This window comes from Atractosteus spatula, chromosome 2 (genome assembly GCF_055471065.1).
Source record: "Atractosteus spatula isolate fAtrSpa1 chromosome 2, fAtrSpa1.hap1, whole genome shotgun sequence".
Lineage (NCBI taxonomy): Eukaryota > Metazoa > Chordata > Actinopteri > Semionotiformes > Lepisosteidae > Atractosteus > Atractosteus spatula.
The window spans coordinates 56767526-56784274 of NC_142707.1; the positions used below are offsets into that span (position 1 = coordinate 56767526).

The window sequence follows — 16749 nt, forward strand, 5'->3', positions numbered from 1 at the left end:
CTAGGGGAGACCTCCAAAAATACTGACAACAGTAACTCCACCAAGTACTAACGTTGGGAACTGAATACTCATGCAATCAGTAAATTTCACTTTTTATATATTTTTAAAGGTATTGCACAACATTTCATTTAGCCTCCTTTAAGAGCAGGAAAGGACATGTTTACGTCCTTATAGATTTGAACAAAATCAATTTTGAAGGAAATTTTGAAATAAAATTGAAAAAAGTTACATATATTACGTGGAATTCATCAAAATGTGCTATTATTGATGAGGGGTGAATACTATTCAAAGGCATGGTACTGTATATGTCTTCTTTCATATTAATTAAGTACAATTGTTGTTTGTCACTGTTTTGATGTAACAATCAACAGAAATATTGGAAATTGCATCTGCTATGTTAGGTGTGATCAGATCTTTTTCAGTCACTCTGAAGGAGGTGTTGTTGGCATCATGCTCAGCACATACACTGATGTGAAAAAGAACGTACACCCTCTTATGATTCTATTCTAGTCCTCACCAAGTCCTTACAGTAGATAAATCTAACCCCACGTGACAGATAATACACACAAATTGTACTTTGTCAATGTTTAACAAACAAATTGGCCAAGATTCAGTAGTACTGTTTGTAAAAGTAAGTGCTCCCCACGATTTGGTAATACGTGGAACCCTCTTCAGCAGCAATAACTTCAAGTAAACGTTTCCTGCAAGAGTTTACCAGTCTGTCACATCGCCTGGGAGGAATTTCTGGCCCACACTTCCTCACAAAACTGCTTCAGTTAAGTGATGTTGAGGGTATTCGTTTATTTGCAGTCCCACCAAGCATCTCAAAGGGGTTGAGATCTGTACTTTGACTTGGCCATTCCAAAATCCTGATTATTTTCTTTTTCAGACATCATTTTAAGATGTACTGGTATATTTTGGAACATTGTCCTGTTGCACTATTCACTTTCGGCTCAGCTTTAGCCATTGGACAGATGGTCTCACATTTTCCTCTAGAATATGCTGGAACTATATACAGATGCATTCATGGTGGACTCGATGATTATGTAAAGCAGGACCAAATCATCACCACTCCACCACCACACTTGAAAGTTGGTATGAGGTTCTTGTGGCGATATGAAGTGTTCGGTTTTTGCCAAAAATGTAATTCTGCATTTAAGCCAAACAACTCCTCTTTGGTCTCATCTGTTCCAGAAGTCCTGCAGTTCATTCAGGTGCAATTTTGAAAACCTAAGCTATTCTTTTGAAAGCCTAACGAACATTCTTTGGGGAGAGAGGGAGCTTTCTCTTGGTTACTTTCCCACAAAAGCCTTTCTTGTTCAGTAATTCCTATTGGTAAAATCATTAGCTCTAACATTTACCATATTGACAGAGGCCTGTAGATCCCTGGATGTAGCTCTGGGGTCTTCTCGATCTCTAGGAGAATCAAACGGTCTGATCTCTGGGTGAGGACTCTGGAACACCCACTCCAGCAGATTTACACATGGAGAAAGTTCACGATGGCGGCCAATGATTTTTCTCACTGTGAAATGATGGACTTCATATTGTTTGAAAATTGTTAAAAACTCTTCATAGACTGATGAGCAGCAGCAATACATTTTTTCTCTGAGAATATCTTTTGACCCAGGCATGAAGTGTTACCACACACCTGAATGCTTCAGGCCAAGCTGACAGTTTCTGATTTTATATACAGGTGGAAAAGCACTTCCTGATTATTAACTAATCATGTCCACTTGTTTAGCAGCACCTGATTCTCATTAGCTCGGAAGCAGTAAGGGTGCACTTTTTCACACAAGGTCTCTGAATGTTGGCTGATTTTTTGTTTAATAAAGATTAACAAAGTAAAATCTCTGTGTGTTATTTAAGATCACTTTATTGGCCTCATACAATTTCTTGTATTAGGAATTTGTCTTTTCGCATACCCCAACTTGCTCTCCATGAGACACACAGACAGGGAGAGAAGCTTGGAATCAGACGTTTATACGGTGTCCCTGGAGCAGTTGGGGTTAAGGGCCTTGCTCACTGGCCCAATGGAGTAGGATTCCTCTGCCAGCCTAGGGATTTGAACTGGCAACCTTCCAGCCACAGGTGCAGATCCTTTGCCACAGATCCACCGCACCACCCAAATTCAAATTCATAACATAACATAACATCACTTTATTAGCCCTATACAATTTCTTGCACTAGGAATTCATCTTTTCGCATACCCCAGCTTGCTCTCCATGAGACACAAACACACAGACAGGGAGAGAAGCTTGGGGTAAGAGCGCAGGGTCAGCTGTTGTACAGCACCCCTGGAGCAGTTGGGGTTATGGGCCTTGCTCAGGGGCCCAACAGAGTAGGATTCCTCTGCCAGCTGCAGGATTTGAACTGGCAACCTTCCAGCCACAGGCGCAGATCCATAGCCACAGAACCACCACTCCTTGTATGAGGCCCATAAAGTGATCTTATTTGTCACATAAGGTTAGATTTATCTACTGTTAGGACTTAGTGAGGTCTAGGTGAAGGTAATTTCTTAATATGTAAAACCATACAATCTTTCTTTTTCACACCGATGTATTATTTGTATTGATTTGCTTATCTGGGCTGACTCACAGAAGTTGCAATAATACAATAAGAACAACAGTAATAAAACAATGACATTAAATATTTATTTATTTCCCCAGGTTCTCTATTTTAGAGGGGGTGGCAGTGTGTGAGTGGGTGGTTTAAGTGTGTGTCTACAGTACATGTGTATCGGGCGTGTGGTCATCTTCCTGCTGTACTGGATTGCAATAAATGAGGTATTGCTCCCCCTTCTGGGCACAGAGGCTCAGTGCTTCTTCCTGAGCAAGAAATTTCAATTTGCTCCTGAAAAATACAGTACACAGAAATCATAAGTGCTTCAAATACTGCCAATTAGCATGTAATTGAGAAGAACAGTCAGTTATAGCTGAGAATACAGACGATAGGAACATAAAAGTGTCCAATCTGCAAAAAAGCAATGTGTGTATTGTTAGACAAACTGTAAGTATAAAGAGTAGTGAAGAAAACTATGTTCAAGTACAGTTATTTTTAAGTGTATCAACTGGGTATGGAATGCACTGATATGCCAAAGACAGTGTTTGTATGAGACAGAGATTTTGTAGTCCTGATATAAGTATGAAAGATACTCCCTGTTAGATGATTTTTGCACAACATTTCAATTAAATAATGATGGTGTCCGTGTAAATCTTATTAGGCTCTTACTAAAACAGTAAAGAGTAAACTGTGGTCTTTTAAAGTTTAAACTACTTGGTGTAGCATAGACTATCATGTTTAAATTGAAGGAAATTCTAATTAAATTAAAAAACAAATTGTTTTGTTATAGCTCTATACAGATAAACAAAACAAAAAGGTGTATAATCCACAGTTTTATATATGGAAATTAAGAATTTAAAATTACACTGAAAACATATTTTTAAAAGTCCTAACTCAACTGGAATAAGAATTTAATAGTCATGGACAGAATAATAAGAACAAAAAGATACCTGTATGCAGAGCTATGGAAAAAAAATCAGTATTGGAAAAATTGTGAAAAAAATGAAAACTACCACAGTAAAGTTAAAGCAGAATATATTCATATTCCTGAGTGATGCCAAGCTGGAAAGGCATAATTTTTTGTGTAGGACTTTGGAGGAATTACAGTTGGAGACTTTGTACCAATTCAATTTTGCAGTTCAATTCAAGCTTTATTATCCCCTGGGGGAAAGAGGTTTTATGGCACAGTCTAACACAATAAAAACAGAAAAACATTTAGCAACAGTGAAAACAGTACAATAGTGTAACAGGAAATAAATGTTGCTTTACACTGTTTGAGAACGATATTGCAGTGAGGATGAAAGATTTCCAGAGTCTGTTACTTTTACACCTAGGGACACAGAGGCATCTCCCTAGGTGGGAGTAGTGTAAATTCACAATGGAGGGGGTGAGACACACACTCAGTAATGCTTTTGGCTTCTTTACAACCCTCTAGTTGTAAAGGATATTTAAGTTGATTTGATTTACCCCATTATTTTGCTACTTATTTTCACTAATTTTCCCCACCAGTACAATTAACTGTACTGACTTTGTATAATTCTAAAAAAAAAAGTATTCTTGCATTATTTTGCTGAAATGTTCTAAAGTCTAGATGAGGCTCTGTGGCTAAGGATCTGTGCCTGTGACTGGAAGGCTGCCAGTTCAAATCCCACAGCTGGCAGAGGAATCCTACTCCGTTGGGCCCCTGAGCAAGGCCCTTAACCCCAACTGCTCCAGGGGGTGCTGTACAATGGCTGACCCTGTGCTCTGACCACAAGCTTTTCTCCCTGTCTGTGTCTCATGGAGAGCAAGCTGGGGTATGTGAAAAGATGAATTCCTAATACAAGACATTGTATAGGGCTAATAAAGCAACATTATCATTATCATTAAATTCAAAAAATCTGTTAATCTGGTAATTTTAAACTGTCCAAAATTTAATGATATATTCAACAGGTTAGCTGCAAGACATTTCTGCCCAACAAACCTCAGCCAGCAGGTAAGAAGTTTGCAATATGGGATTGGTCAAAGGGACTAGTGACCTGTCAAAGATATACTGTATCCTGCCTTTCACCTAATTTCTGTCTGGTTAGGCTTTGAATTTGCCGTGATCATACATTGGACTACTAAGCAGTTATTGACAGTGGGGCAAAGATTTAATTTAAGGTGTAGCTCTAAACTCAAATGTGGTCAAATGTGTTTTTTTAAATATCTTTCTAGGTAAGTCACAAGAGTATCTTTAACCAAGTAATCACTACTCTTAAATATGATCCTTGAGTAACACTAACACACACACAGTATGTAAACTTGTAAAGACAAGTTCATCTACAACAGTACTAGTTGCTATAACCTTTGATTTTTATATTGTTTTAATTTATGTGGATTTTAATCTTTGTTGTTTTTATGAGTTAAGGAATCTAACTATTTTAAACTAATCTGATTTCATCTGTTCTCTAGCTTGCAGTACTATCAACAGTGCACTAATTTTCATGCTGATATCAAAAGACTATCAAAAGATGGTTGGTGATTAATATAGCACTCATGATTATACTGTATTTGACTGGCCACATGCAACAGGACTGCTTTCACATTACAATTCATACACGTATACTGTACATAAGAACACAAGGATTATGAACAAGAGGAGGCCATCTAGCCTCGTTTGTAGTTTGTTGTTAGTAGCTGTTTTAATGATGCTCAGGTACAAAAAAGAATTGTGATTTAACCCTATAAACATTTTTAATACTTCCGTTAACACACACACACACACTCACAAAAACACTATTTCTGAAACTTCTGCTGATGTTCTGATTCTGTAATGTTGCTTTTAATTAATTTTACAGCCTTCTTCAACAGCGTTGTGTCAAGATATCACACACACACACACACACCTCGCAGTTCATTTCATCCTGGGATTATTATCTGTTGCTTTACATAACACAGCTCCTAAAATAGAAAAAAAGAAGTGGTCTTGAAGATTTGGGGTTGTCCTGCCAGTGCTCAGACTGCATGTGTAGTAAAATAGGAAGGTAAATTTACAGTATGTTTTATAACCATCTTATTTTTCAGTTATACTTCCAGAATATATCGGGAATGCTGAAGCGTCAGAATTTCAAGGTCACTAGAAATGGAAAGGGTTATAATGGGAAAAATAATCCTGCAGGTACTGCATACAGCAGCACTCGTCAGGTTATTGTCATGACTCGGATTCCACAGGTTGAAAATCCGGTTGTGGATATAAAAAATAAATCTGTATAAAAGATTTAACTATTTTCTCTGTGTCCCTTAAACCTGAAGAAGGCGCAACACAGCCGAACATTCCTTATACTTCTTACTTTCACTTTCTTCGCCTGCTTGGACTACCTTGAGGCGTTATTGGCACAAAAGGGAAACATCTTAACATACAGCATTGAAAGAAAAAAACCGAACATGTGTTTTAATAGCGTTTTATCCGAGACTTATTATCATTGCTTATCATTGTAATTTTTGCTGCTATTATTGTAATGACATTTTCTATATCTTCTTCATCACACATTTTATAATGTTGATTGATCCTGTGACATGCGCTAGCGTGTGTTTAAGTTCCTTACTATTTTCCTACCTTATTTATAGCATTTCGAAGGGGGTGGTACATATCCAGTTAATATCACTAGTATCAGGATACAGTTACCCTATTACAGAGTTCGGGGAGGCGGTGCTGCGGTCCGTCAGACTGTCCGGTAGAAGAAGAAAGCTTTGAGGACCGAGAAATGAAGTGGGAAAAGACAATTATGAAGAAAACAAGTAAACAACTAAAAGAATAATGGATTAACACAGTGAATGATCAATATTCACTGACGACCAGCCCAGGATGAGATAAACTAAGAGGTGTGTTTAATCATCATTCTCCCTCACACATCGCGGTTGTAGAAGGCTGCAGTGCATATAAAAATATTTTAAAATTAATTAAAAGCAACATTTTAAAATACAACGGTCACAACGTCAGCAGGCGCTTGAACAGTAGAGTTGTTTGTGTGTTAGCGTTTTGACATTCTTTTGTTTAAAGTTCTTGAGATTAATACACGCCTTTAAAGGGTTAAATGGTTGTTTTATTGTACTGAGCATCATAAAGACAGCGGTTTCCAAACTTTAGTGAAAAGGCCTGAAGGATTATGTATTATTCTGGCAATATGCAGTCTCATACGCATGTGTCTGAATAATGTTACCGGTATTTTCAATCGCGTTGTCCATTTTATTGTACACACTTTTTAATTTACATGGGAGAGGCAGATAACGGGATTTATTAGTTTGTATTTGCTTGAATAATATATAGCGTGACAATTGATATTTTTTAATATTGAGGCATTTAGTGTGACAACATTTCTGTGTGGATCTAGCACGTGTGCTGTGTCGGAGGTATTAATAAAAAGAAACTCGTGTTCTGCTATATCCCCTTTTAGGACTGGTAAACTCGTGGGCCTTGTGACATCCTGCGATTTTCCTGTCGTCACTGACCTGAATAAAGGAAACCAATTCCGGGAAGCTACCGGTGGCTTCCTTCGACGTTTCGGAGCAGAACCGGCCGTGAGACAGTGACATCTGCTGACAGATATTGAACATGACAGGTAGTGTTTTGGAAAATGTTCGTCATTATTCATTGGAGAGTGTTGTCATCTGGGGGATTTGATTTTGTGCCTTTTCCAAGCAAGAGAACCAATAGATGTAAAATCTTCGAGTTAGCAGATTTCATTTCATATTAGATGGATTTCTGTACATCTTAAACATTTCTCAGATCTTAGACGCTTACAAAAATAGAAAAAACAAGTGCGAATAATATAGCCCAATAAGATGTTGCTGAGCAGGGACCAGAAATTTAAATATGTACTATAAACGATACTGCTGCTAATTTTAGACTTTCATCTGAAGCGCTTAAACATATGGTTAAGTTGTTTGCTATAGTCAACTGGCAGCAATATACGATGTTAAAATGTTATGGGTTTTATCCTTACAAAAGCATTCGACATCAAAGTGGATATTTAACCTGTCGTGTACATTTTGGTCTGGCTTAAAATTGTCGATATAATTAAATATTAATGCAAAATAGCATAAATTGTGTTAGAAAATAAACACTCTAAATCCAGTGATCGTAATATAGCAAAGAGATTAGAAAATGGTAAAAGTATTCCTGGAGAGGGTTTGGGTTGGGTAGTCAGTCGCCGTATTGCCGTGTCATTACGCCCCAAGCCCACTGGGTTCCAGGGTCTTAGCAACACACCACTGGCTACTTTTAAACAATGACTTAAAAGTCTTAAGTGTAAAGGCTATTAATTTAAAAGGATATTACACAATTGGTAATAATTTTTTATAGTATATACACTGTATATCTCATCTTATATTTTATACACTATATTTATATACACTTTACATATTCATGTTTTGCATGTACAGTAAGTCTTTTAGAGCTCTAAGAAATGTGTGTTCTGACTTCTCAAAGATCAGATGCCAATGCACAATATTTACAGATTCAGAATATATAATATGGCTAACATGATGTATTTTCATACATATATAAATAAAACACACCATTCATAGGAGTGCACTGATTTGTAATTCTGAAAATTAAAACTGCTAAATTAATAAAATATTAAAGCTGTGTTCCTGTTGTATTGATTTTCAGGGCCTTCATGAAAACATAATATTACAAATCTGAAAGCCTGATGTAATTGTAAGGAAGTTTCTTTTTTATCCCTTTCTAAAATGACAATGTTGCCAGTCAACTCCAAACTCAGCACATTGTTACGGTACAGAAAGGTAAAGGTAGTCAGCGATTTCTTTTTAAATATATTTACAAATTTATTTACAATAACAAATAACACTTCCGTCACTATTCGGTAGATTATGTTTTTCCTTGGATTTTCCTTTCAATTTGTGTGGGTAAAACAAGTGGCAAAGTTCAATATCCCTCGATAAACAGTGAATCCAAATATAAATCCTGAACGTTAATAAAGTGACCTTAACAGAATGTCGAATCCCTCTCTCTCCTCTCACTCGGTCGTGAAGTGAATCACTTCTAGAAAATTCTAGACACCTCACGTGACATGTCCACATCGAATGATTTACATAATCATTCCAGCAAATTCTGGTCAGGAAAACTTAAGACAATACTAACACTAATTATTGACATAAAGTTGTTATTTACAAATGCTGGATATTCAAATAAATCTAAAAATAGTTTAAAAAAATAATTATTCATAACAACATGTACTGGCAGGGATGTAACAATTGACATGTGAAAAGAATTGGGCTGATGCATCAGTGACGGTAATGGTCTGGCCTGAGTCTTAAAAATGTATCAATTTGTTCTTGTGAGTAGCTTCACAAATGAAAGAGATTTTGTAAACACCTAAACCTGCTTCAGGATTTCTTCTGATAAGTTGTTGTAGTGTTTTAAAAATATTTGTCTTGTCAATGTCAGGTTATCAAATTCTTGATGATATGCAGCTCATAATGCAAAACTGCTCCAAATTCAAAACTGGAATGCTAACAGTACACTTGACATATAGTGAAATCAAGCTCCTTTTGTAAACCAAGTCAATCTGCTGTTGGTGAAAGCTTGTTAGTTAAGTTCAAAAGTGTTAGTTATCATCCTAGGGATCATGCAGTTAAAATAATGGTACAGTGGTGCTCCTGTGTGAGTCATTGACACTGCTGTATTCTGAACCTCCAATCTGCTCATGGATGAATTGTATACACAATATTAAATTAGTTCAGGTGTACAAGAATGCATTTATTTGAATGGTGTCTGCGTGCAATAATAGTAGTTCACATGCTTTCAGAATAGATAAACATGTCTCTCTTAGGACACAGTTCATTAGGGAGTAAATTTTAAGCAAAGATTCAACGACAGTATATACAGTATATATACAATAAGACCCAGGAATACAAAAAACTCAGGAAGTTGCATAAAGGCTCAGATCATGAGAGTATTATAAAAAGACATTGAATATCTCGTTGAGAGTAGTGAAGGTAATTCATTAAGAGGTGGAAAGTGTACTGCACCATCCAAAAATTGAACTTTCTTGTCTGACGCAGACGTTACCTTGGTGCAAACACATCACCCTCACATCACATCCCCATTGTCAAGCAGGGTGGTAGAGGTATTGTGTTATGTGGCTGCTTCTTATCAGCATGAATTGAGAAGCTGGTCAAGTGAGGAAAATGGAAGGAGCAAAGTACAGACAAATCTTAGAGGAAAACCTGCTTAACACAAAGCAGAAGGCCAAAGATACACAGGAGTGGCGTAACAAGAAGAAAGTGAATTCCTTCTGCTGCTGTCATCATTGTTTACAGCATCAGTAAAGAGGAGTGAGCCAGTTGTAGGGGTGGCTGTACTTGTGCACCATGGTTCACTGATGAGGTGCTGTTCTTTGAAGCATCTGCAGTGCTTTTGTTTTTCCATAATTAACCTTTCGTTTACCTTTGTATCAGATGGATCTTATCTGTCTATAAAACCTTATTCCAGAACTCTCCTGGCTTGTTTTTGTGGGATGGATGTTTGCCCATTATGCAGCACCATCCTGTTGTTGTTTCTGTAGCATTCATTTTTTTACAGGACAGGGTTGTTAGCCTTGTGCCCAACCTCCAACACGGAGGACCCGGCGCCCGATATGGGACACGGACCCACTACCCTGAGATTATGAGTCTCATGAGCTAGCCGGGGCACGCTTGTTTTTGTACTACCTAGAAAATTCTCATCAGGCTTTTTGGTGAGAGGTTTACAGTACATCTTGCACTGTCGAATTTGAAGCTGAAGACCTGAACAGTGAAATATCCACAGTCACAGGGGGCACTGTAGAAAAACTGTTGGTTGCAGCTATTTGCATAAGTCCTCAAATTGCAAATTGCCTTACCATTAAACTGATAAATGATTTACTTTTTAAGCACCATAAATCTGCACACTATATTTTACACAATGCATGTTATAACATGGATAAAAGCTCAGAACCTTACTGAGGAAAATACTTTATACATTTATGTTATAAAGAAACCGTACATGCTTTCTTAAATTGTGCCTTTATAAAATCTAGTCTTGTTTTTTTTTTCCAAAGAATGTTGGTGAAAAGAAAAGGGAGATATTTAGCCAGGAGATTTTTCTGGCCTTGGAGCTCAAATGCTCAGACAATATAACTTACTGAATGACTACATGTGTGATAGCTGATGTAAAATGAATTTGTAGAACTGTTGTCAATGTGATTACTGACATTCGCAGCTTATGGTGGGGAAGATGAACAGTTGTCATAAGTAGCGTCAAGTTGGAATTTATACACTAGTGGCTTTTCACATGTGTAACATGCAGTGTGGAGATTTATGGGGTTTAAAAAACTAAATTATATATCAGATTAATGGGCATACAATGAGAGCAAAATTGCTTTTATCGAACAAAAGGAGTGAATTTCAAGTATCTTTGACCCATAAGAGTGCACATCCCTTCTAGACAAAGGGATTAAAGTTTTGTTTCCATGAGGGGTGGGTGGGTGTGTTGAATCCATATATTAGCAACGTAGATGCACTTGAACCTTTAAAGAAAAAGACTGTTGATAATGAACTATCAGTAATTATCAGTAAGATATTAATTTGATAAGTATCCACATCATGTAGTTCCATAGTTTTATCTTTCTATTTTGAGAAAATAATAATCTTTAAAATATGAATAAGATGATACCAAGAACGTAACTCAATAGCATTAGTGTTATTAATACTAATATATAACTGTATATAACAAAACATATTTCTTGAGTTAAAGACTTTATAGGGTGTTGTTGAATAGTTAATTAGCAATAGTGGAATAAGGGTAGCATTCACTACCCCTGGATTAAATTACTACATTCCCTCTACTTAAATTGTGTGAGTACAAAGACTCTGAAGTTAGGTTCTGGTAAAGAAAGTGAAGAACTACCGTATTCTGTGCACGTCCTTTATAATGGTCTTGAAAGTTTTGTATCTTAGCAACACACAGGGAAACCTCCAGCTTCTTGGCAGTTAGAGCCTGAGAATGTGGATATTGGGAAAATACAGCACTGCCTTGCCTATCAGACTGAGGAAATATGAGTTCAGTTTATAGGAGGCTCACAATGGATTTTGCTGTTGATACAACAGATCATTGATTGATTAAGGCTGAGCCTAACACAAAAGACATATTAGTAACTATTATCTAACTATTAGCAGCTAATCCTGATCTATAATAAATAGACTTATTTAAGGTAATCACAATTATTGTGTTCATTTTCATTAACATCTTTTCTTTATCTTTTGATGGAGTACCTGCCTTCACAAACAACCTTTTGTTTAGTTGTATCTAGTTTATATTTGTTTAAATGTGGTCATTTATGCTACTGTACAAACTGTAGTTTTGATTTCTGAGGCAGTTGGCTACAAATTAAATGAAACAGCCAGAATGTGGAGAACATTTAAGTTAGGTCTACTCTTCTCATTTGATCTAATTAAATACATTTATCTATGGTTGTTCAAGGAAAAGCTGTGGGTTTCTGAAATACAAAAAAAAAAATGATCGAGGAGATAGACAGTTCTTTGCTCTGCAATATTCTCCAACAGTTTCTGACAGGTACTCCATTTGTGAAACTGTATCCTGCTCAATAAATGTCCCTGTGGGATATCCCTTAGAGTAGTCATTGATTTCAGCAAGGTGCAATTTAATGAAACCCGATTAATTTAAACATTCAGACTCAATGGGCAGCAGGGGATGGCCCAGCTGCAGTAGTGGATGATGATAACTCACAATGCTGTGCAGGTTTATCACCCCAACTGTGTCTCTCATTCAGGGGCAGACACATGTACTGGGGCTGTGTGTCAAGAATTGTTTGAGCAGTTTTGTTGTCTTTTATTTATAATACCACACGGCCTCTTGGAGAAAAGTTTTCCTTATAATTCTCTGTAGTCCACATATCTTATATAGCAGTGTCAGTCAGAGTTGCTGATAATTTTTTTTTTTCATGTTTTCTAGGAAGGTATTGTGAACTAATCCTGGGTAGGGATAGACCTACTGTACTCTTGAAAAGGCACCTAACCCAGTTTTCTCCAGCAGTGTAGCCTTCTTGTAGACTTCTTAACTTTACATTCCTCCATATTCAAATCAGTTCTTCCAATTCAGGGTTGCAGGGGAGCCAGAGCCTATCCCAGGAAGCACAAGAGGCTTAAGGCAGGGTACATCCTGGATAGGATGCCAGTCCATCCCAGGGCAGACATACAGACATACTCACACCTGACCTTTCCCAGATGCTAATTAACCTACCAGGATGCTTTTGGACTGTGGGAGGAAACTGGAGCACTCAGAAGAAACCCATGAGAACACATGTAAACGCCATGCAGATATCATCCCAGTTCTGCAATTGAACCCAGGATCCCAGCTCTGTGAGGCAGCAATGCTAACCGCTGCGTCACTGTGCCACCTCTTAAATTTATTTTCTTCCCATAAAAGCCAACAGAGTATTGACACAAGATGCAAACTCTTACCATTATGTTCTCAAAGCATAATACAGTGTGCAAGAAAAGATCACACATGCATCACTTTGATAACAGTGAAGATTTGGTAGCAGTGTAGAAGCTAACTAATGTTTATGATAATTAAAGACATAGAGAAAAATGAGTATCATGGTAGCATTATTAGTATTGCTTTATTAGGGAGCATGTTTAAGTAAACATTAAAACTTGCAACGGTTTGTAATGCATACAGAACAATTCAAACTTTCTAGACTGATAAACCAGTCTGGCATTAAACCTGCTATAAAGTAGATTGTATTGATTATTCTTTGTGTCATTTTGGGGTCAAAAGATAGTATTGATCTTTTTTATGATATTGAACTTGTTTGAAGGGTATGTGAGCAATTTCTGGAAATTAGATATTGATTTAATGGCAATTTTAGTGAATAATGCAGTTTAATGTAAGGCTTTAATATCTACGTCTGTAATAGTCTGTATGTACAGTATGCAGTTTTATACAGAATTTTCTATGTACTGTATAGTGTAATGTATTATTTGTGAATGAGGACAATATTGAATTGTATAGTTGCTTATTGAGTTCCCATTCTGAAATGAAAAAATAACTCTGTACATACAGTACACACGTATGGTCGATATGAATTAGGAAAATTCAGAAAGACAAGCGAGTCTGTGAACCTCTGCTTTAAAAGAAAAGAACTTACTATACAGTTTGCCCAATATTTGCAATTGTAAGACTGTACTGGAAGATTTGTGAATGCATGTGAGTGCTAGTTTCATTTTTGAGTCTGTGTTCCCATCTTTCTATTGAGCTTTCCGAGAAACCTGCAGCTGTATGGATTCATAGATGAGTGTGTTCTCATTTTTGTGCGTGTGTTTAAATACAGTAATTCTGGTTTTGCAAATGTCTTGTGTTTCACCACACCGGCAGGCATCGAGATGGTGTTAGACGTGAAGCAAGGCATATTGAAAGTGCTTTGTGAATTGGCAAGTGAATGGGCTATTATCAGCTTCCTCCTTAGACGTGGCCTGTGATGGCAGAAGGAAGAAGGAGAGAGGGAGAGAGAGAAGGCTGTTGTGAGAGTGAGTTGTTTTTTAATGAGAGAGAGACTAATCTGGCTGGCTATAAGCCCCTGCTGCTGTGTAGCGAACTCCCAGCAGCAGCAGAGCCCTAGGACAGTGCTGACTGCCTGCCCCTGTTTCAGTGAATCGTCCATTGAGCAGCTGTTCATAGCTGGTGGAGTTCATTTTGTGTGCATGTGTCCTTGTGTGTGTGAGTGTGTGTGTTGGGGGTGCCAGTGCTAAACCAGCCAGGGTCATAAGATATTTCTAATGGACTGCAGCACCCTTCTTGACCACCATGTTGGTACCGGTAAGCATCAAAATCATCCTTGTTTTTCCCATACAGAAATAGAGTGTTATTAAATGCAGTGCACAAAAGAAAAGAAATGTCATATATTTCAGGCATTTAGTGTTCACGTATGTGGTTTCATCTGCTTCCAGTGCAAATCCATATATTTATTGGAGTATTTATTTGTATTTCATGGCCCAAAGACTTGGTAGTTTAATTTGTCTTTTCTATTTTTTTTGCGTCGTACTTTGTGGGTTGACTGTGCCTGTCGCATTTCTATTTGGGTCAGTCTAGCTGAAAAAATTGCTGAGGTGGTGCCAGCTCAGGTCTGGCTGTATTATCAACTTGGTTATTAACTTTGTTCTTTGTCAAGGAAAATACCACATTCATTTTTATAACTGTTAAAGTCCTTAATGTGCAGTAACATTGCTTATATGCAATTAGGAAAGAGCATTATATATCACTTTCATAGTATATTAGATGCTTATTATTGTACATGGGGTACTTGGTTTCAAAACTGCTGCTTTATCAGGCTTTGGAATTCTGTATGAAATGTTCTCTCATATGTTTCCAAGTTTGTAACACAGAAAACAATAATTTTCCTTTTTAAGTATTCAAAACACATTTGTCCCACTACTTTCTCCTGTCTGTACCGTAGAACCAGGACATCTAACAAGGCTATTTCTTCCCAGGTAGAAACTATATTATAAGTAGTTATAGTTATAACTATAACTATAGACGTTTATTTTATTATGCCTTTGCTTGTCTACTTTCTTATTGTTAGATTCATACATTTAAGCATTCACCTTTACTCTCAGGTTTTGTTTTTGCTCTTTTGAGCACACAATATGGAAAAACAGATTATGACCCCTTTATAAGACAGTTCTGAAACAATCAATAAATTAAGAAATGAATATTTAAATTAATACTGTAACCTGACTGTAGCTGCTACGGTCTAAAACGCCTCATATTTTAAATCTTTTAAACATTTTTTTTAGCCTTTGATTTTCTCAGGTAAACAGTTTTACATCCCTGCAGTTACGTTAGGTATGTCCTAACAAAATTTTTATTTTTACTATTGTTGCATGTCCGAAATAATCAACCTTTACCCTTTTGTCAGTTTCTTCAGTCACTCATGTGTATTTGGTCTCGTTTTATTTTTGTTATTAATAATTTGTAATTGTTCCATATTTCACTGGACTTGACCTTTTTAAAGTCCTTCAGGGTTGTTAACACATTTTAGGAGCAGCTGTCTTAAGGATACTTTAAAGAATGTCATTGTGGCCCTGGGTTTTCTTCTGGACCTTGGGTGCTCTCGGTATGGAGTTTGTATGTTCTCCCCTGTTCTACTGTGTTTTCTCCCACAGTCCAAAGACATACTGGTCGGTGAATTGGCTTCTGGGAATGTCTTTGTCTGTGTCTGTGACAGATTGGCGTCACGTCCATGGTGTACCTCGCCTTGCACCTGTTGCTTGCTGAGATTGAATTGGTGGAAGTGGATAGAAAATAGATGGATGGATATCTTTAATATACAGTAGGCTCCAGTTCCTCTGCGACACGCTATTGGATAAAGCAGTTAGAAAATGGATGGCTCCCTTTCATGGGTTTATACTGTACATACTCCATAGGGTAATATAGAGTAACATGTGCCTTTGTGCACACTGAAGCTCAATTAGATCGAGCAGTAGTCTGAAGCAGTAGTTTAATATCTGTGGAAAAAAAGCTGAGGTGTACATGAGGAAATGGAGAGGAGAACACACCACCCAGTGGAAAACCCTGATTCAAAAACTTTGTCAATTTAATCTGCATCTTTACTCGTTCTCTTCTTTCAATTCTACTGCTATCTTTTCACTGTAATTTACCATTTACACTCCCCCTAAAATGTTAAGTCCTCCTACATTAACACTCCCCCTAAAATGTTAAGTTCTTTAGAACAGTGTAGAAGAATCAGCTATGTCATTCTACTGGATAATGAATGAATCATTATTACTTGAATATACAGCATGTTTCAGTTACTGAGACTCTGAAGCCACTTTAACATTTTGTATACTACCAACATTTACTAGATTTGCATTATTCTTTAAAAACACATGGACTGGGGCTATAAGTGAAGACTTTTCTAAGTCTATCTCATGATCTCTTATGTGGCCAGTTAATACACCATAACTTTGGGAAATCACACAGTAGTATTTTGTGATATTTACTGTGGATTGCACTTCTTGTGTATATCAGACAAACACAAAACATGACAGAAAAGATGCCAAAGTTATGTGTAACAGACCATATCCCCACCCTCATCCAGAGAAGTCCCAGGAGATTGCATGTGCAAAAACACCCGTTTGCTTGTCCAGTCGGCTTAATTTTAGGCC

The 16749-nt window shown here is 37.1% G+C and overlaps 1 protein-coding gene across 1 annotated transcript in view; it reads left to right on the forward strand.

Annotated features, from left to right (window-relative positions):
- The first annotated feature begins 6216 nt into the window (after window positions 1-6216).
- efr3ba (EFR3 homolog Ba (S. cerevisiae)) overlaps window positions 6217-16749 on the forward strand; it is a 62966-nt gene continuing 52433 nt past the window's right edge. Inside the window, exons 1-2 of the mRNA XM_088938138.1 lie at window positions 6217-6402; window positions 6975-7139. Of these exons, the coding sequence (XP_088794264.1) occupies window positions 7133-7139 (7 nt within the window). The 5' untranslated portion in view covers window positions 6217-6402; window positions 6975-7132. The remainder of the gene's footprint in view (window positions 6403-6974; window positions 7140-16749) is intronic.